General features: G+C 40.5%; 1 protein-coding gene across 1 annotated transcript in view; it reads right to left on the bottom strand.

Annotated features, from left to right (window-relative positions):
- The window catches only part of GABRG1 (gamma-aminobutyric acid type A receptor subunit gamma1), a 58,879-nt gene extending 50,227 nt beyond the window's left edge, over positions 1-8,652 (bottom strand). The window contains exon 1 of the mRNA XM_064710338.1: positions 8,297-8,652. Coding sequence (XP_064566408.1) covers positions 8,297-8,388 — 92 coding nt within the window. The 5' untranslated portion in view covers positions 8,389-8,652. The remainder of the gene's footprint in view (positions 1-8,296) is intronic.
- Positions 8,653-22,426: the final 13,774 nt, after the last annotated feature.

A 22,426-nucleotide genomic window follows, 5' to 3' on the forward strand; every position in this document is an offset into this window, starting at 1 on the left:
CAGACAAAGGAGGAAACAGGGCACAGTTCTCACTTCTCTTCCCTTGCAGCAATTATTTTGTCTTCTGATTACAAACTCGAAGAACATGTTGTATGATGTCTTTTCACAGAATCATGGAACCATTTAGTTTGGAAAAGACCTCTCAGATCATTAAGTGCAACCTTTGACTGATCATCACCTTGTCAACTAGACTACGGCATCAAGTGCCACAGAGTTGTTTCTTGAACACCTCCAGGGATAGTGACTCTACCATGACCCTGTTCAGCCCCCTCCAATGCTTTCTGGGAACAAACGCATCCCAATGTCCAACCTGAACCTCCCCTGTCACAGCCTGAGGCCATTTCCTCTTGCCCTGTCTCTAGTTGCCTGAAGAGGTTGACCCCCACCTTTACAACCTCCTTTCAGGCAGTTGTAGAGAGTGAGTGATAAGGGCCCCTTGAGACTCCTTTTCTCCAGGCTAAACAACCCCAGCTCCCTCAGCCACTCCTCATAGGACTTAACCTCTAGATCTTTCACCAGCTCCATTGCCCTACTTAGGACACACTCCAACACCTCACCTTTTTTCTGATAATGAAGGGGCCCGGAACTGAACACAGGACTTGAGGTGGAATCTTGTTTTCTCAGTCGGTAAGTTTTACCTTCTTTGTGGGTTTTGGCCAAAGCACGCAATCAAACAACCAGAATGTAAACAGCCATAGAGCACTGTTCATCTAGACAAAGCAGCAGGAAACAAATGAAGACTTGAAAAGAAAGTACAAGGATAACCAAAGCAAATTATAGAACCTAAGTAGTGTCCAGGTTTAGAGCAAATTTGGGGAAGAATCCCTCAAAGGAGCTCCGGTGGGAAAAAGAGATCCAATCGGCCCCTCCCCACCACTGGTCTGGGAGGGAAAAAATACCTCCTTGGAGAAAGGGGGAAAAACTCTGGTTATTAAACAATAAAACCAAAACCATATCAAAAAATGAGACCCCTTGCGACTCTAAAAGAGATGACAAACTGAGAAAACCCTGTCCCGGGGTTGCAGCTCACTCAGTCTCTGATCAGTCCCTCCGGTGCTGGAATTGTCGCAGGCCAGGCCTGGCCCAGTGGGCCAGAGATGTGAGCTCCGGTGCTCTCCCGGGTGTTCAGTCCAGAGCAGGTTTCAAGAGGTCCAAAGAAAAGAAAAAAACACAGTCCAGGGAACTTCTTTGCCTCAGCTAGCTAACACTAACTAAAAAGCAAAAGAAGAGCTCTGTCCCGCTGTCTATCTGCGGAGGAGTCCAGGAGGAGGAATGTGGGGGAGTGGAGTACAGTGTCTGGAAACAAACTGCATGCTTCTTCTCTCCCCACTCTTCACTCTCTGGAACACTCTTAAAGGTGCAAAACTTATTATTCAACATAAACAGAATGAGACGATTGGGGATAAAAGCATCATATGGTCAACCCAGGACAAGTAGATATAACTGAAGAGGGACAACAGGTATTAAACAAAGGTCAAAATATCCCCAAAGTGCTAAGGAAGGACCCAGTGTTGATAACTTCTCTGGCTATGTGAAACACGTACTAACCATGGCAGTACCAGATCTCCGGGAAGTTTCAGACTGATCCCCACACAAAGACACAAAGACAGGAACACATAAATCCATGTGTCACACATCAGCACACCATTCACACATTATCTACACTTGACTCATGAAAGGTTAATTGCCATCAAATTCAAAATGAGCAAATACACTGTTGATGGGCTAAGTGCTTTGATCTAAGATACACTTTCCATAGTTAAACTAAACTTAAAACAAACCTTTGATAAATGAATGCTGAGAACCATAACGTCAAAAAAAGATGTTAACCTAATTAAATGCCATACAACACTAACTATAAAATTCACCAAATTGCAAAGTCAATTTTCTACCTTAAAATATCACCAGCATCTCAAAAAATATATCAAATGAGCAATCCCTTATAAGGTTTTTTCTCAGTCATTTAAGCTGATGGTATTTCAGCATATCCATTTGAATATTTGATCTAACACAATTCATCATATATTTCCTGCAAAATCTTCAGGTGACAAGAAATCTACTACAACCCTTCACAAAACCAAACTTCTGTGAAATAGTTCCAAATTGTGCTACACATGTGAGCAGGTGCCATCCTCCTCCCACAAGAGCCAAATAAATATGCATGGACTGAAGCAGCAACAGAACCAGAGACTTCCATTGAATTGCACACTGTAATTGCAGCAAATAAGTAAATTCAGCTTGAAATTACAGAAAAAGCCATGCAACTACAATAACTAGGCAATGACAACATGTACCCACTAGAAATATAATTAATAGGCTCTACTGAAATTTTAGTGTAAAATTAGGCAATTATGGACTAATCCAAAGGTCAGTTAAGTTAATGAATAATTGTATAGAGAGATGAATATACTCTGTAAGGACTAATGGAAATACCTAAACCATATAATCAAAAGCTTGCTGTCTCTATGCACAAAATTGTCTTCTCTGATGTTGTGTATTACATTACACATGTCTTTCAAACAGAAGAATTACACCTCTTGTTAGATGGTAACTAAAATTTTTCGTAGTCAGCGTTGTCCCCTGCTGGACACAACCCACAGGCCATCAGCTGGATGGCCCTCACTGGCAAAGCAAGAACCTAAGGTACAGGTCCATAGGTCACCTGTAGCAGGTCTAACACAACCCAATCCATATCCAATGGCTGTATGGTGATGGTATTAAGAACTGTTCTCCTCCAGAGAAAACAAGGAGGACACTTTATTAAAAAAAAAATCATCTACATAATTTATTCTGTCATGCAAATTTAATATTAGAAAATGAAATAAAAATTTTTTTGTGACTTACATTAACAGTTTACCACCTAAATGGACACTTAATGCTACATTTTTTTACTAGTATAAATTCTATCCAGTCAAACTTTATTTAGAAAGAAAAATTGGACAATAATACTACATTACCACTAATAATAATAACACTTAGTCCCTCATGGTACATTGCCTTAAACAAGAAGATAACCATATTAAAGGAAAGGACTAACAATCTATTTGAGACATCAAATAATTTAATCCAAAGAGGATGTATCTCCTTTGTTCTACCTCAGATTTTTCCTATCCACTAAGTCTGTCTTCCTTAAAACAAAGAAAAATTGCTGCATATAAATTTAGAAACACAGAATTAGCCATTCACACCTTACCAGACACGAATGCAGTGACACAGAAAAGGATTTGACAACCAAGGCAAAAGAACATGAGTTACACCTGAACAATATTGGAGCTAATCCTGTGAGACAGAATCTGAGCAGTATGAAGCAGTATCTCTTCTTCAGACAAAAAAATGGAAAGCGCTTAAAAGTGGTCAAGCAAATAATGAAATATTTTCTGAAGAAATGCAGGTATCTCAGTTTACTCATGTGAGAGGAGAATGTAAGTGGCTATCAAGTCATCTCTAAAACTACACCTACCAAGGATGTGCTTCAAAGATTAATTCATATGACTGCAGCATGGCTAAACCCAATTCAGTGGACATTTCCACACTGCAGAGTGTCTCCAATTGTGACACATTTTTAAACAAGTTTCATTTTGAACTAGATCATTCATCCTGCAACAACTGCTTGGAATCTAACCACACTGGAGCTTCTGATGTGAGGAGGCTTCTACAACATATTATGAAAGACTAGGCTGAAAAGAGAAAGACACCAGGATGTTTTCTGATCAAAACACTGATTCCTTTAGGAATTTTCGAGATTCACTTGAGATGCTCTGAGTTCTTGTCAGGGCAAAACTTTGCAGAGGCAATCAGAACAAGGAGGAGCTTTGATGACTGGTTATCTTGTCGGAGAGCAGATGGATGCAGACCACACTCTGCTCCTGAAGAGCAGCTGCAGCCATTGGTCTATGCCTTGAGGCTACCCTGCAGAACCAGAAGTATAAAAGAAGATGTGGATTTCCCCTCAAAGAGATGCACATGGGGATCCAGTGCCTGAGCCAGGGGTAGCAGGTTCCACTGGGAACAGGAGATCCACTGGCTGGAAGCCAGAGAAACCTCAGACTAGAAATACTGTGTAATATTTCATCAGATTCCTCCTCACCAAGTCTGTATGCAGAGACTTAATTAAACTGAAGGAGCAAACCTGATAGAGGCACCAGAGTAAATTTTCCAGTTTTGTTTAGCCTCTTATACATCCTTATATAAGACCAGATTATCTCAACAGATTCTGGAAAATTCTGACTGGAAAATACTGACTGGAAAATCCCCAATTAAAGTATATTTTAGAAACTATTTATTTCCATCAAATCCATATCACTGAAATTGCCCTCTTCTTTCAAGTAAGTTCTGTTCTGATGAATTCCAATGACCTTCCTAATCTCTCTAGTTACCTCTATTAGTTCAGTGTTGCTCCATGATTTACCATTTTAGGTTTATAAATAAATAAATAAATAAATAAATAAATAAATATATGTATATATATATATAATCAATTTTTTACATAGGCCTGTAGGCCACTGAACTCACCACATTATTTTCAGTCTTAAGTAATGTTTGCATGAGTAAAAATTCAAAATCAAGACTTCTGTGTCATCTTCAGATTAATTCAGTTGCATCTGAATTACTCTGTACAAATTATTACTATTCAGAGAAATTGTTAAGAAATAAAAGTTAGTGTCATTGTCATCCACCAGCCTTTAAAGGTTCCTGTCAGTGTGTTACAGTCATTTGTAATTTATACTTGTCTCTGCTGCTCTTTTCCAGCTAAGTTATGATATTGTTATTTTACTCATGCACATGACCAATTTAGGGAGCAGTGCAAGAAAGTTGTGCAGGTAATTCAAAAAGTGCTACTCTCTTCTACCATAAATGGTACTACAAAAAAGGGGTTTGAGACAATCACTTTTGGTTTTCTGTGAATTCAACACATATGACTCTTTTAGTTTATATATATGTATGACAGCCCAAACCAAAGCAACTCACTTTCAAACAGTGCATATACCTAGTCCATTTAAGTGGTCCTACATGTTAGGTGTTCTGTTTTAACCAGATTAATACAATCTGTCTAGAGCTTCAAAGAAAAAAAAACACCTCACTGTTCTCATGATCCCCTTGTAATCTGCTCTGTAGATAGACTTCTGTATTCAGAAAAAGAACAAGCTCAACAAGTGCTCACCTGTAAACTTTTCTGTCCAGCTCAAAAAGGCTTGAATTTGCAGCAAAGGTGCCTTTTTTAACATCAGGCAGGTTTAACAAACAGAAAGTTAAAAGTAAATGAAAATTTGTTTCAATTTGATGAGAGCCTTTTCTTTACTTAACAGTTTGACATAGTTTGAAGGTTTCCTTGAAACTGTAAGAAGATTATGTGCAAAGACTATAAGTATTTCTCAATAGTTAGGTCTCTTTAAACTTCATACCAACAAAAGAAAATATTAACAAACTTTCAATAAAATAAACTGCATTTTAAATCACTGGGACTGCTGAATAACAAGTTCTTTGTTGTCACATCATGAACAAAGCACATAAGAGTGAGGATAATAATGAATAAACATCACAGATGTTCAAATGAAACAGTAAATCACTATTATCAAGCACTAAGAAACCAACATTGTTATGACAGGCTTAACTCTGATCCAGGAATTTATATGAGAGAAAAACGTAGGCTGTATTATATATTTTCCTAACAGATACTTTGAAAAGAAAATATCACTTGACATTTGTACTTGCTGACAGTTGCATTTCAATAGAGCATTTATAATTGCTTTTAAAACATCAGATTACAAATTGAAAGGGAAGATATGGCCAAAATTAAGTTAAGCTTAAAATATACCTTTAGGCATGCTGACCAGCACATACCATTTAAAGAAGTATAAATTGGAAGAAAAGTTACAGTTATGGTGTACTTGTATGGGTGGAACTGAGAAAATAACATTAATTATATTGTCAGTTCTTATGCTCTGGCTATCAATTATCTGTTTATTTGAATTCAACAAGAAAAATGGGTTTGTCAGACATTGAGGACTGCAGTAACTGCTGGGTAAGTACTCTTTCCCTGCACATATCTTGTAGAAAGGCTCACAGCCCAATTTCTGCTATAGAAGAGGTCTCTCAGATTGACAAAAGTAGTCTTTCAAAATACTGACCCATGGAATTAAATCAAGTGCATTGGCCATTCTGATCTGTTAGTGCTGAAGGTGAAGAACTGGAGGTAAACAACTTCTTTATAGGAAAGAGTTCCTACACTTTGTTGTGGGAAGTTTGGTGTAATGTCATGGAACAGCTTTTGGGGCAGTGTCTTAATAGAATAAACTCTTGGTTGGGCTCAACTTCCAGTGCCTTTGCTTAGGCTTTAGCTCCATTTGTTGCAGCTGAAGCAACTTTATTCATACTCAGCACAAAGAACTTTGTGTATACATGCGTACTAAAAATGATGCAATTTGCATCCTTTTAAAAGTATCTGTTGAAAAGGATATGGCTTTCTGTTGAAAAGAATGGCTCCTGCAAGATAGTTTTAGAAAAACTGGCAGAGTTGGTGCAGCCTGGTTTACTCTTGAGAAAAAGCATTACTCCTGTATTTTAGTTTGAGCTTCAAGGAAAATCTTGGGCTGAAACTATAGAGAGGCATCCAAAGAAGCAGAAAAACAGTATTTCCATCCTACTTTGTAGCAGACTTTAAAGAGTGCCAAAGGTCCTAGGCAAGTACCCATGAATTGCAATGCACTACATAGCAGAGAACCATGATCTGCAACGCATGTCCATTTGAGGTCGCTTAAAAGGAAAAAATAGGAGGGGGGGGGGAAATCTTTCAAACACCATTTTTTCATGTAGCCTCTGAAAAAAAAGTCAAGGCTGAAAACAGCTGATTCAGATACACAGATATTCATACCAAAGGTTCCCTTTTATCTGAGATGTCCTGGAACACAGAAAAAAAACCAATGCATATAAGTTACCTCTTTTTCTCACTTCTTATCAACTTATTTATAGATTTTAATGCTAATGAGATGCAGCCATGGTAATCTGCACCCAATTTTATAATCCCAACCATAGTCTGACAAGCAAAGCAAAATAATTTTTTTTTTTCGGCTAGTTCTCCTCCTTTGTTACAAAGTCTTTGAACTGATAAATTAGCATGCATATTCTTTTCTCTCAAACCACTTGATAATTTCTTTCACACCTGAGGTACACTACGATCATTAAGAAACATTCTGAAGATGCACAGCTGCACTGGTATCATTTTCATCAATGCCTTTGAAAAACATTTCCATAATTTATCAAGGTTTTAAAAGACACAGGTTAAGAAAAGTATAATCAGGGGTTTTTCTACTAGGATAACACAGAAGCCTTCTGAAGATGAGAGATGCGATGAGATCAAAATACCTCACACATCATTCAGTGTGGTGAGGGGGTCTAGGTGGACTTTAAAAATGTTTAATAGATTTTTTTCCTTTTTTTCTCTTTTTTGCTAGCCTTTACACTACATATTTTTATATCCTCTAGAATGATAACTTCGTCTTTCATTTAAAAGAAACACACACTGAGCAACAGTCAAATACCCTTTATTTATACCTGAAGTGCTGCTTTTTATGAGTGTAACCTGTGGAATGGCTCACATTAGTTCTGCATCATCAATGGAGTTGAATTATCACATTGCTCTTCGTTGTTATGGGTACTTATAACACATGTACACAGCTGTACCAAACTGTTGTTTCTTCAGAGGTCTCCAGCTCAATTTTCTAACTCTCCCTCAAAACCTCTTCAACTTCGGGGACTCAAGCAGCTGCCCTGCTCCATTCCACTCGTGAGCCCGATCCCTCTCCCAGCGGCGGGAGCCGGCGCCGTGCGGGGGCCCCGCACGGGTCCCACTGCTGCTGTGGGTGCCCCGCACGGGTCCCGCGGCCGCCCCGCACCAGCAGCCGCAGGAGCGGCAGGAGCGGCAGCGCCGGCCGCGCTCCCGGGCCCTCTCCCCGCAGCCGCCGGCGAGGACGGGCGGCACCCCGCGGGGAGCTCGGGGCTCCGGGCCGCCCTCGGCATGGGGGGACTCTTCGAGCACCGAGCCGAGCCTGCACTCACCAACCCGCCCAGCGAACAAGTGGGATGCGGCTGAAGTTTTACTTTGCCGGAGCCGCCTCCCGCCGCATCGCCCGCGGGAGCCACAGCGGCAGCACCGACACGGTTTTGGTGGAAGTTTGGCGGCACAACACGCCGCCCCTCACGCCCCTGCCCCCGCCCGGAGCCCCCGGCTCAGGTGGGGCGCGATGCGCAGGTAGCGGTCCCGGCGGGCGGGGGCAGGCGCGGCTCCCGCCGTACTCACCCGCTGCCCAGGCGCACGGTCAGCAGCAGCAGCAGCAGCCGGGCCCCGCGGCGGCGGATCCAGCGGGGCGCGGGGCCCCCCCACGCATCCATGAGCGAGAAGGAGCTCTCCCTTGCCCGAGTTTTCTCCGGAGAACCTCGGAAATTGCGACCCTACCGATCCCACCACCCCCCGGCACACGGCAGGGAGAGGGAGGGGAGGGGAAGGGGGAAAAAAATAAAATAAAACACCCAAACAGGTAGAAACCCACTCTGCAAGGACCGAGCAACTCGCCCAATAGGCTCATCAGGTTGCTTCATAAATTATCCTAAAAACTGCTGGACGAATCAATCCCTAGCAGAGGTGGAGCCTCCTTTACTAGAAGGGAAACATGCATGCGAGAAAGGGTGGCATTGATTTGGTATTTTTCTCCAAAGAGGGAAATGAAATAGACCTTACGTATGTACATATACATGTAAATATAAATAGGCAAAATGTATAAAATGTTAAATACATGTTTAAAGCTACACATATACATTTAAATATTTCTATTTTTGAAGCTATTCAGAGGGCGACTCTCCGAGGGGCAGCCGGTCCGGTCCTCCCTGCCTAGCGGAGACCCGCAGCTGGAAGCTGAGACGCCGGGAGATGTGCAGGGACACCCGCGGGGACTGCGCGCCTCCACGTCTGGCACGGTGGAGATTTGCGGGGGGCGGCCATAGCGGGGAAGGGGGCATCCGCCACCCCCTCGTTGGTCCCCAGGAGAGGGAGCACAGCCCTGCAGCCGCAGTCCCGAGAGCCGCGCTGGAGGCGTGCCGGGCGCGCAGGGGCAGCGCGGGAGGTGCGCGCAGGCTCGGCGGCTGCGGGCGGCTCTGCGCGGCCGCGGAGCGCCCCGCGGGGACGGGCGGGAGGCGCTGCGCTGCGAAATGCGCCAGGGCACGCAAACCGCAAGGGTAGGGGTTTTCTTCTTTATTCCTTCGTGTCTCGGCTGCTTCCTCCTCCCGGTCTCCCTCCGGAGACGTAGGCGGGAAGGCAGCCAGACGTGCCCCCAGCAAGCCCGCACACACACCCCCGAACCCGCACACACCTCCCCGAACCCCAGCAGAAAAGCGCCGCGGCAGAGAGCGCAGGTTCCGCGCCCGCAGGCTTTGACCGGCGGTAGGGGCGAGTGGGCACGTCCCGGCGGGACCAGCGCCTGGATAACGCGTATTCCTACTCTCGGCTTCAGGCTGTCACCAACCCAAATCCCCGTCCCCGGCGATGCCCTTGTTCGCAGCTCTCTACAGGGCACTTACGGAGTAACCTATGCACCGTGTTCTCGGTGGAAGTAGCAAACCGTTTTACAGCCATCATCATCATCCTCCTTTGAGTCAAGATGTCACTGTACAGAAATGTAAATAATCCCCCATCCAGTGGTTCTTCCTATGAAAGGCAGTGTTATGTCTTCTTTACACATCATCATCTGCTTGTTATTTTATATCTACAGCTTACAGCTTTAATGGTTAAAGAAACTCACCATGCTTCAGAGAGCTGCAGTACATTAAATGAAAATTCAACAACTTGAAAATTAATAGCCAGTCCTGGGGGTACTGGCAGACGGTAAAGGCACATATTATTGCATGACCTGAGGTCTCTTTACTGGTGGATTAACACAGCAGGCAGCATCCTAGCATGATGGCAAAGGCATGAGCTCAGAGCATATGCATTTATTACTGAGTAAGTGCAGAAGCAGCTCCGCTGCTGCAGCTGGTGGCACTAGCTCCAAGAAGCAGGATTGCTGTCCCTCTCAGCAAGACAATGAGCACACCCAAGTCCCTTTCTCTCTGGGAAGTCCCTCGGCCCTGAAAATGGCCATGGTCCTTAGGTTTATTATAAATTTATCTGTCAAATTGACTACATTTTGCAAAATATGCAGTAATTGCTTATGTCTTTGCATTCTGATGTTTTTGGAATCATTAAAGCTCTTTACCAGTCTATAAAATTCCACCCTGTCACTGAAAAATATGCAATTAAAGTAACTGCTGCAAAAATTTTACATAAGAAGTTTAAACATACTTACAGGATTCCAAGACATCTTCTTTCTACATGAGCAGTTTGGAACATCTGCTTAAAAACTTAATTTCACTCCTGTGATGATCCAGCAGCTTGCTAACAGTGAAAGAGGTGGAAGATTACAACTAAAATAACATGTAGCATGAATAGTGGGAAAATGGAATTTTTCATTTGATTTCAGGGTTGAGAACACTGAGGCATATAGAAGTACTGTTTAAAAAAATTAAAAGCAGCGCCAATGCTATTTCTCAAATGAGACAAAACTAAGGATGACATCTGGACAAGCTGGTTTCAGGTAGTCCCAAATCTGAATTTTTCTTGTACTTTCATGTAAATAGGAATCCATCCCTCTAAAAACTAGAGAAGAAATTATTCCATAATTAAGTAAAATACTAGATGAGAAATAGGTATAAAAGTTTTGAAAAGTAATCAGGGAACAGAAAATAACAAAAAAAAACTTTCACCATCAGAAGAAAACCTGAAGGGAAAGAAATCAACTCAGATTGTCTGTATTCCTGAAGAAAATAAAAGAAGCAATAAATGAATTTTAAAACTGCAAAATAGAAAAGAGAATATCAAAGAAAAGCTGGGGATATCACCTAGTTGGGTGTCAAAAGAAGGAGATATTGATACAGGACAAAACACTAAAAGATAGTGGGATAGTTACTAAGACCTGCAGATATTTCTCCTGGGCTTGGTACTGGCACAGCTAACCTAACAACAGTATTTAAATTCTCAGTTTAAAACACCTTCTGATGCTGGAAGTCAGAAGGCCATCTTTAAAAAAGAAAAAAACAAGATGAAGAAACAAGTTAATCATGTCTCTTCAGACCTGCTAGGCATCATTTCAAAATCATCAAATTAACCACAGTTAAGCAAAACTGGAGGATTCACATCACTACTATTACTAAGGAGGAACAAACCAGAATAGGTTCTGCAATGGAAAATCACATCTCCATCTTCTTCAGTCATATTTAATGAATCTATCAATAGAGGAACAGAGCTTCATAATTCACTGTCTTTCAAAACCATTTTAGGTCTATCAGGAATTTGTTAAAGAATATGCATAGTTCTGGGGTCAGTAGGAAAGTAAGGCCATCTTTCAGAAACTGCTTGAGACTACTGTCAGCAATTAACTTTCCATGTTAAAAAGTTGAGTTCTTACAAGTCTGGTCTTGAGACTATTGTATTCAACTGATTACTTACTGAACTAATGGTTTCAAAGAGAAAAAATTCTCTGATGAAAATTTCAGATTGGTGAAGTCTATAGAAAAAAAAGTGAATACATTGTTAAATCATCACAGTGTAGAATATCATTTATAAAATGGGAAGTGATAACATGCTGACAAATGGAAAAACAAAAATAATTCATGGGTTGAATTTGGTAAAGATTGTAAGTACCTAAATGCCACATCTCAGCTGTCAGCTCTGCTGCTGCCTAGTAGTAGAAAATCTAAAGACATATATTCATAATTAACTGAAATTTCTCCAGGACTGTAGAGGAATACCCATACAAACAGGAGGAGCTCTAATTTGAGCAGCTCAGCAACCAAACTCTGCCCAAACTCTCTAGAAAACTTTCTCTACTCTTCAGATTTAAGGAGTGCAAGATAGGATAATCCAATGTAAAAGACCTCTAAAACACAGCCAGGCTAGATCACCAGTTCCGTAATTTCTTAAACGTGTAATTATTGATTTGGATTCCATAATAATACACCTAAGCTCATGCACTATAAAAGGAGCAAAGGCACTTAGCACAAACTCTGGATTTCCAGTCTGGAAGCCACTTACTCAACCACAAGGTACCTACAATCTGTGATTCATCTAAAAGGACATGAGAAAGAATTTTTGTTATTAAAACTGAAGTCCAAATAGAAGGAGGAGGAAAAAAATCTGCCACATTAATATATAAAAAGCAAATATCACTGTATTTTCACCTGGGAGGCTTCACACTTAGCATTGAAGAGCATTTTGATTCTTCACAATTCAATTGCTCAGGACCACAGAGGAACTTAAAAACACTCACATGTAATTTTACTGAGCTGACATCCTACATCTGCTGAATTTCTCTTGGATAGAGAGAAACATCTATCCTGCTATATGGAGAGGAGCATAAGAGAATTGATGCATGATTTGTGTGCCTGCATACCATATTGAGTGCATAAGAGCTCTGAAAACCTAGACTTAGTGGATGGCCTATCTTCATTCACTGTGCTTGAGGGAAGTTAATGGCTCTCATGTGGTTGTGTAAGGAGCACTTACCTGCTCAAAGCAAAGTTATCCAGCGTGAGGAGATGGAAGAACAAATTACTGTGGTGTTCTGTCCTCCACCAAAAAAAACTGCATAAAGAACAGCAGGAGCTCAAGGACCACTGCAGTCATGTCTTCAAAAGGCCACGTTTACATAACTATATTTTGATGAAATTGCATATGCAGACCTTAACTGTGTATTCACAAAACAATTTCCTTTGTGCAACTCTGTCACTGTAGGACATGAAATAAAACAATGTGGACATGCAACTCTCCAAGGTAAAAAAGACAGTGTTTAATTTCTGACTCCAACATTTATAGATTTCCAAAAGTGATAGTGGATTGGAGTGTGACAGTGCCACCTCTCCAATGACACTGGAGAAACCAGCAGCCCATCAAATTTATCTTCCTCCATAAAAGAATGCAAAACAATAAGTTATTTATTACATGAAGTGCATTAAGTTACATAAAGTTTGTTACAGGAAGGTAAACATGAGAAGGCTTAGAAAAACTTAAAAAAACAGGGCAACACACCTCACACCTTAGTTTTATAGTGTCAGAGAATACTTTAGGTTGGAAGAGATCTTTAAAAGTAATCTAGTTCAGTCTCCCTATCATGGGCAGGGACAATTTCAAAATGTACACACATATCATTTGTGTGCTTGCATTTGAGTAAGCACAAACATAAGAACAGAGTCAAGTGCGTGGTAATGAAAACCTGCAACCCAAATGAAGACAGTTCCATTCTTCTTAGGGAAGTTCAGAAAATGTGGTTTTAAATATGCATCATCATGGTTAATCCTACCTGAATGTTCACTCTAATATAAACTTAAAGAGCTATCTTAGACAGCATAATAGCCTAGTGCTACAATAAATGTAAAGAACATCTCAAAAAAGAAAGAAAACTAATGAAAACATTTTGGTATAGGCCTTTTTAAAAGGAGCCTTTAGACTTGATGGTGGTGGATATCCCCAAGAGGAGAAGAGAAAGATGCAGAAATGTAACTTCAGCTCACATATTGTGATTTGAACCACAAAATAATTGCTTTCAGTGAAACAGTCAACATCTTAATAGAAAATAAATTATAAAATTCTCACTTTTCATAACTAAATACTATTTTAATTAGGATTTAATCTCTGATAGATTGATTTAACTCAATGCTTTTGATTCTGATACATTGATTTTACTCACTCACATTACTCATTAAAATGATTATGAACGCACACATCTTCAGTTGCACTTAAAAATTAAGCAGGAGAAGTAATCTCAAGCAGAGAAAAACTGATGAAGAAAGAAGATAGCACCTATCTTTGCATCTGGGGAAGGGAAAGTGTTGCAGTATATAAGATGATATTCCTTTACATTTAGCATGCTACGCTTCCTCTCCATTTAAGTTAAGATGAAACGAAAAACAAATTGAAGTGTAAACAGATCTGTGGTGACTAGACTGGAGTGCCTAGGTACAGAAAGATAACTTCAAACCACAGACATTGCCCTGGTCTATTACTTTTTCGTTGCCTTTCACTAGACCTTCAAGTATTCTCAACACAAGCCAACAAACAGCAAATAAATACTTTTTGTTCTTTCCTGTTTTACAAGGCCTAAGTCCACAATCCTTAACTCTTCTCCAACCTAAGAGCACATTTTTAACTTTGCTTCTCCTTCTCCTATCAGACAATTTCCCAGTAAACAGAGACTAGGACCCTGGATTTTTCGGGAGCCTGGATTTACCATCTGTCAAAACACATCCTCAAAAGCAGCCAACTTTGATAGGGAATATGGTGACCAGTGGGAAGAGGGGTGCTTCCAAGTGTGAGGCACATGTATGATGCAGACAAGGCAATGAGTCTTACAGGGGACTTGTACACCAAGGTGCACTCTAGTTAATTTAGGAAATTAAATCCAGCTTGGATAGCCCCAAAGCCATGTGCAGGAGGTGGGCACTATTCAAACTTATCTCCAGTCTGTGCTCTCTTTTCCCTGTCAAGGAGGTGACACAGTTCAACCAGTGGACCCCAGTAGCACAAATGTACAAGCAGTGCACAGTTTACATTGGCACTGCAGTGCAAATGAGGAGCATTCAATTTAAAAGTGGGCCACGAGGTACATGAAGGTGCTTGCAGCACTTTCTGAATGTGCTTACCAGGGCTGTTGGAATGTACTGTGCTCCAGCACAGTAATGGATCATCTGTCTAGGGAACTAGCTTGGCACTAGTCTAAAGTAAATCCCATCCAAACCGCACTGTGGCTGCTGGATTCTCAGTACAGTGGATTGTCTCTGAAGATCTGTTCTATTTCACTCCAGTATTTGCCAGTGTGGCCAAAGGCAAAGTAAATTATTAGAGGACTAGCACCCTGGCATGAATCATGGCAAAACAGCATGCCAGCATATGTTTGGTGTATGTTCACCCATACTTCGAAACCCCATTGCAAAGAAATCTTTTTTTGCGGAGTTCTCTTGTCTCTATCCAGGACAAAAACTCCCTTCAAATGGTTAAGAATAAGAATAATTTCATGGCTTATAGGATGCTCTAGGGAGAATACTATTTGATTATCTGTCTGGTCTTATTTTGTTAGAGGCTAACAGGGCAGCTGTTCTACCTGACTACTGTGAGCACTTACTGTTCCAGCCAGATCAGGAGGACAAAAACATGTGAAAATGAAAAATAATGGGGCAGGCAAAGACTGTGGTCTGTACTTTTTCCAGTTTCAAAAAGATTCAGTTGATACTTGCCCCAGCCTTTGTTGAAAGTTGAAAGTGGCTTTTCAGTAGACCCTATCCTGAGTAATCCTCCTTAGAGTATAAGAAGTTTTTTAATCTGCAAAGCACAAGAGATAAAAAGGTCCCTTCAGAAGGCTGGTCTGTCTGATAATTGGAAAACATTTTCTCCAGAATGACAATTTAAACTCTTGGTAACAGTATCCCATAGCAAATCTAAAGGGAGAGCAAAGTAATTCTGTCCAGAACATTAACACTCTGCCTGCAATATATTATGTCACTTGCTGAACTTCTACAATTGCTATTAATTGACCTCTAGGTCTCTCAATTGTAACAAAAGTCTCAGATATTTAGAGATTGCTTTTTGGTATAATAGATTGTATTTTGTTCCTTTTACATTCTCTAAAGTTTCACTAAGTTTATCCTTTTGCATCTCCATTTTTCTTAAGATTCCTTTTCCGTCTTCCAGTTATTGGTTACTATACTACACTTTATGAAACAAATGTTTAATAACCCAATTGAATACATCACAGTCATAAGTATCTCCTGTGCTTAGAAGAGAAAAAAGCAGAGATCTGTCTGAGCTTCGAATTATTTTAATTGTTATTGGATATTCACTACATAATCAGATAGAACTGCCGTACAATATACCTTGGTGTAAATTCAGCTGCCAGGTAAATACATTTATTTACATTTGTAGGATCATGTCAGAACACATCATGTAAAACCAGCATTCCTCCCTAGTTTAATTATTGAGAGAAAAATAGTATATTATGACAGATCCTCACTAGATTGTGTAAGGTAAATATTGTTGATTATAAAAAATCATTTGTGGACAATATCAAACATACAGACATTTAACAGCATTGGTATAGCATGGAGGTTACAGAATACATAAATATTACACTGTGTCATAATGCACAACTCTGGCAATATTTTAAATACATATTTCATGGTATGTTTTCAAAACTACTTCATTGCATCATCAGTATGATGAAAGTGCTTTGATTTTTATATTTTTTAAACATGTCCCAGAGAAGAATAATTTTCCCTCTCAAACAATACCAGAAAATAGGACTAGAAGACCCTTAGTCTTAGGTCTGTTGCTCCTAGACAAACTCTTTTTTCTGTGGTTGTCTTTAATCACTGACTTGCATATTTTAGCATTTGCATATGATGAAAATTAATCATTCTAGCATGACAAAAAATGTTGCTGTGCAGAGATAATTCTACTGAATAACAGAGAAATAAACTATTTTTGAAAGTGGACACATTATCCTGTGGTTTATCATATGCTCTCAGGAAGGACATTATCAGTTATGATAATCAATGCCAACTCACCCTTTTGATTGGAGACTGATGAAACAACTGCTTTGATTTGCATCATTGATGACTATTCTGAAGAATGATCCTTTTCTAGAGTAAATCAACCATTCTCTTGAAAGTATCTCCTAAAATAATACCACTGACAAGACTGGTGATACTTATCTTCTGCTTCAGCTATGTTGCAAATGATACTCTGTATGTCAGTCTTTGATTTCCCTAATAGCTGTTAAAAGCATTGCATTCACCTCAGTGATCACACTGTATTAGCCATGTAAAGCAGCTTTATTTAGTCTGATTTAATAAAATAAAATGTAATTTATTTTGTTTCATATCTCCTTTAATTTACATTATTTCTTCTAAAGTATACTAATCTTCTTTTTCCCCCCCATTAAATACTCCTTAGCTTCTGGAAAAATATTGCCCACCCAGAGACCCACCTTTACTTTTTTAGGAAGTATTGCAAAGGCTGTAGTATGTTAATAGCTGCCATTCTCAGTGTGCCACAGGCTTATGACAGGTGGTGAGCAGAAGCTTCCATTTGTGCAGTTTGCCAGTGCCCCAGAGTTGAGGAATTTCCATGATCTGTCTTCCATATATCTTTATCATAGCATGTAGTGTTGGGCACCACAAGGTAAAAAAGACATAAAGCTATAAGAGAGCATCACAAGGTGGCCATGGGGATGATGAAGGGTCTGGAGGGGAAGCTGTATGAGGAACAGCTGAGGTCACTTGGTCTGTTCAGCCTGAGAAGAGGAGATTGAGGGGACACCTCATTGCAGTCTACAGCTTCCTCACAAGGGCAAGAGGAGGGGCAGGCACTGATCTTGTCTCTGGTGACCAGTGACATGACCCAAGGGAATGGCCTGAGGCTGAGCCAGGGGAAAATTAGTTTAGATAAAGGAAAAGGTTCCTCACCCTTAGGGTGGTTGTGCTCTGGAACAGGCTCCCAGGGCAGTGGTCACAGCACCAAGCCTGACAGAGTTCCAGAAGTGTTTGGTGAGTGAATGCTCTCAGGTACAGGGTGTAACTTCTGGGGATGCCCTCTGCAGGGCCAGGTGGACTCAATGATCCTTGTGGGCTCCTTCCAACTCATAATCAATATGAGTTGGATATCAATACCAGAATCTGGATACCTATTTACAGCAGAATTTGCGGCTCTTCTTGCATCACACTGTTTCTGCAATGAAAGGATTTTTTTCAGAGGACTATATTCCTACTTCCATTTTTCAGCTTGAATCTTTTTCACCCCAGACATTTCTCAAAGTAGCCACTGTAGTATCAAAGACATTGTACAATTTCTTAAAATATCTCATTAAATTTCTGAGCTAGTTGCACAAAGTCCACTTAGTTAAAAGTGTAGGGTTTGAATGGAAAATCCTTTTAAAAAAAGAAAAAAAACCAACAAAAAAAAGAAAGGAAGGTATAAAGACAGTCCCTCTTTTCTGTGTTGTTGTTCTGCAGAGCCTGTGTCCATCACGACCCTTGCTTGGCTTCACTAGTTCCACAAATTGCTTCCAGTAGATTGTTGTGTTGTCATCTGATAAAGTCCTGCCTCCAGGTTTTGACATTTATAGCCTGGTTGTGAGCATTACCTGAAGTCCAGCTGTGCTCTCTTGGGAAATCATGGCAAGAATGGGAAACTTATCTTTTGCTCATTGTTGTTGTAGCTCCACATGCTGGGTTTATAAGAAAATAGGATCTGCCCCTTGTAATAAATGATTGTTGCTTAGAAATGGTATTCTCCAACTAAGCATTTTTACTAAATGCTTCCCTTCCCACCCCCATCATGGGCTGAGATAAGAGCAATTTACTGGAAACAGCAATGAGATGAGAAAGGAAACAGTAACAGCAACAATAGCAATGAAAAAAGGTGTAAGAAAAATAAACAATTGAGAGCGTGAAAAGCTCCCAACAATAAACAAACACCACACCACTCCATGGCCACACAGTTTACTCAAATGGAGGATCCCCTTCTCTTGGGAGGAAAGACAGTCTTTTTCCCCCAGGGCAGCAAGGTGATATCATTTCAAAGCACATCAGGGCCCTGGCCATACTCTCTCCTGGCTACTGCAAAAAAATATCCCCATTCTGGCCAGAACCAAGGTATGAATGTTGCACCAATGGAGAAAACACATTCCTGCTACCTCTTGGCTTTGGGTCATAGTCACATTGTGCCAAGCAGTAATCCATGTATAAGCCCAGATAAAGTGAATCATGGCTGTACAAAACACAGGGACTGCCAGAGCCTACTGCAAATGCAAAATACTCTCCAATAGCAGTGGTGTAGTCCTCAGTCAAATTTGGTATCACAGAACAATTTTGTCATGGTGAGTAAAAACTAACTGTCTTTAAAGAGGAAAGCAACTTGCATTTTCAGGATGATGAAGACTTTTGCTAGCAGCAGGTATTCTGGCTGGAACCTATGTGAATGTGTTAGCCAGGAGCACCTATTTCTTGACTGGACTCAAAATAAGCTGCCTAATCACAAGTATACAACTCTTCAAGATGTGTGACAACTTGTGACCTCACACACTGCATCTGTTGAGGACAGATGAGGAATAATCCTGTTCAAGCCATTGGTGATTAAGAATTTATTGAAAATAGATCCAAAGATTTAATTGCATCTAAATAGAGTTTGGATAACATAAAGTAGCAGGATGTGTTATTAGATGTACCTAATGTCATCTTACCTTACATCTGTTAGTGTTCAGTGATTTTTTTTTTTTTGTTTGGAGATGTTTCAAGATAGCACAATAAGCTTTTATCCTGTAAGAATGCTCCCTGAAATAACATCAAATTTTCCTTGGAGAAGCAGTCTGGTAAAAAATAAAAGTCAGTATACTGAAACAATCTTGCTTTTTAAATCTACACATAGGGGAAAAAAATAACATTTTAAGAAGTCATCTGTATGGTTTACTGTATGTTTGGAAAGCAAAGTACTTAAGTCCAAGTTATAGATTATCTTCAGGCTGACCAACTTGATCTCAGTGATATCAATGTCTACAAATTGAAATACGGTCCTGAGAACAGGCTGAATTTTTTCAGTAACCAAGTGCTAATCTAAAATTAAATGGATGTATTATCCTAAATCATTCAAGCTACCACATTTCTTTATTAACACATATGCCCTAGCACTCTGTTGCAGTGGTCCTGTTGTCTCAGCTGTAAGTACAGTCATGACTGCACTGCTAGAGCATTTCCAGAATGAACGGGTTTGAAAACGTAAAGTAACTACTGTATGTTGTCATCTTATTGCAAAGCTACCATACCTCCTCAGTGATTTCTCACAGGCAGCTCCTCACAGCACTGACACCTTTGTCTTCACAGCACAACCAACAAACTCCATCTCTCTCCTCACCCAGCTAACCCACTCGTCTCCTTATTGGACACAGCTGTGGCCTGTTAAGGGCAGGCCTGTTCCTAATCTTTGGTGATTAGTACAGCTGCAACTCCTCAGGTGTGAGATTACCTTCTGCACTATTCTCTTACATTCTATTCCTCCACAACTATACACACAGTTCTACTCTCACATTGTAAATTGTGATGGTGGCTTTTAACAGTAATTTTCCTATAGAGTAAGAGAAAATCACATTGCCAGTGCCTTCAGTACCCACAGGTGAATTCCTTGCAGCCCCACAGATCTGTGTCTGAGTAGAGCAACAGGTCACTGACTACTTCCTCCTGGGTTGCAGGGGATGCCTGTCCTGGTCTACCAAGGGAGAAGGCTGGCTGTCCTGAGGATAGCTGGCCTCTCTGTTAAAGACTGAGGTAAAGAAGGCGTTAAATACCTCAGCCTTGGTGACAAGTGTGGAGTACCTAAGTACCTCATGACTTTTCCTCGTCTTTGATGACCATGTTGCCCTCCACATCCAATAAAAAGATGTAGATATTCCTTTTCCCTTCTTTTGTCATTAATATATTCATAAAACCATTCTTTATTATCTTTCACAGCAGTAGCCAGATTGAGTTCTAGTTGAGCTTTCGCCTTTCTAATTTTCCCTCTACATGACCTAGCAACATCCTTGTACTCTTCCTGGGTTGCCTTGCCCCTTCTTCCAAAAGTCATAAATTCTCTTAATTTCCCATCGAGTTACAGCAACAGCCCTCTGTTCAACCAGGCCAGTCTTCTTCCATGATGGTTTGTGTTTCAGCACATAGGGACAACCTGCTCCTGCACCTTTAAGATTTACTCTTAAAAGTATGAACCACCTTCCTGGATCTCTTTGTTGTCAAGGTCTGTTTCCCAAGGGACTCTCTGAACCATGAACATGCCAATGATCACCCTGTGGAAGGCCAATACAGAGATGTTGCTGACCACTTTTCTTACTTCACCAAGAACTGAGAACTCTCTCATTTCATGGTCTCTGTGTCAAATACAACCCCAACCACCAGCCCCTCTCTGCTTGTGAAGAGCAGGTCTAATGGGGTCCCACCCCAGCAGGCTGACTCACCACCTGTGTCAGGAAATTACCTTCCACACACTCCAGGAGCCTCCCAGGCTGCCTCCTCTCCTCTGTGTTGAGTTTCCAGAAGACATCCAGCACCTTAAGTCTCCCACAAGAGCAAGGGTTAGCAATCATGAAACATCAGCCAGCTGCTCATAGAATACTTCACTTGCCTCTTCATCCTGGTAGTTTATAACTACACCACACTTTATAAGCACACCATGTCTTCAAAAAGTCTGAAAAAATTGTGAAAAATTCCAAGCAAAGCAGAGGTTAAGTGCAGTTGCTTTGGATTTACCATGGTTGCATTTGTCAAACAGACAAGCTGAAAGCAAAGAGCACTTAGCAGCCATTCAAGAACTACAGGAGGTAGGAGATGAGGTATGTTGGTTTAATGATCAATTTGCAATGTGGCTCTCAATCAGAATTTTAGCTTTGAACAGCACCCTGAACATTTGGTTGCTGGACTAAGAGAATTGATGGTTGATACCTGAAGGTCTTAAGAAGGGTTGACTTTTTGGAGCTGATTTCTCAGAATACCAGGGGAGTGTTCTGCCATGAGGTCTTGGTGACACTATTTTTCCATCCTTTGCTATAAGTTTTAGTACCTTTTAATGCCTTTAAAACTTTAATTAAATCTTTTTGGACTCCTTGCCAGATTCAAATACCCTTTTGAAAAATCAGCTTTGTTTTTATAGGTCTTTATTCTAATGCAGCCAGTCCACAGATTTCACTAAGGAATTCCAAATAATATTTTAACTATGTAACTGTCAAAATGTCTGATCCTGGATGGGAGAGGGCTGGGTATTCAGCATGTTGGTCTGCCCTCTTTCTGTTGCCAACCTGATTAAGGTAGTGTAAATACATATTCAAAACATAAATTGATTGAAACAACTGTTAAGTCTGTCACCAGAATTAAATCATGGTTATAATAACAACAATCTGGAATCAATGAGTTAGAAACGGCATCCCAGTCCTACCTACCAATGAGTTTTTCACATGCAATGCACTCAAACAGAATTACTCCACAGTTAATCCTACACAGTTTTGACAATGTGCAAAGTGCACTAAGGATTTGAGTTCAAATGTTCAAATGTGCCCTCAGCTCCCGAAGCTAACAACTCATACTGACAAGTTATTAACACCAAAAGTAACACACTGTAAACTTTTTTAAATTCCTACTCCATTTCTAGTGACTGAAATCCCTCCTCTGGTAAAGCAATTTCCATAACAGTGATACTGCCGTAACTAATAGATATTTAAAAATAAGTAGTTACCAAAACATATCAGTATACAAATGGATGTGCCCATAGAGCATTCCTCTTTGTGGCATGAACCCTTGAGTTACTCTTGAATGA

This window comes from Zonotrichia leucophrys, chromosome 4 (genome assembly GCF_028769735.1).
Source record: "Zonotrichia leucophrys gambelii isolate GWCS_2022_RI chromosome 4, RI_Zleu_2.0, whole genome shotgun sequence".
Lineage (NCBI taxonomy): Eukaryota > Metazoa > Chordata > Aves > Passeriformes > Passerellidae > Zonotrichia > Zonotrichia leucophrys.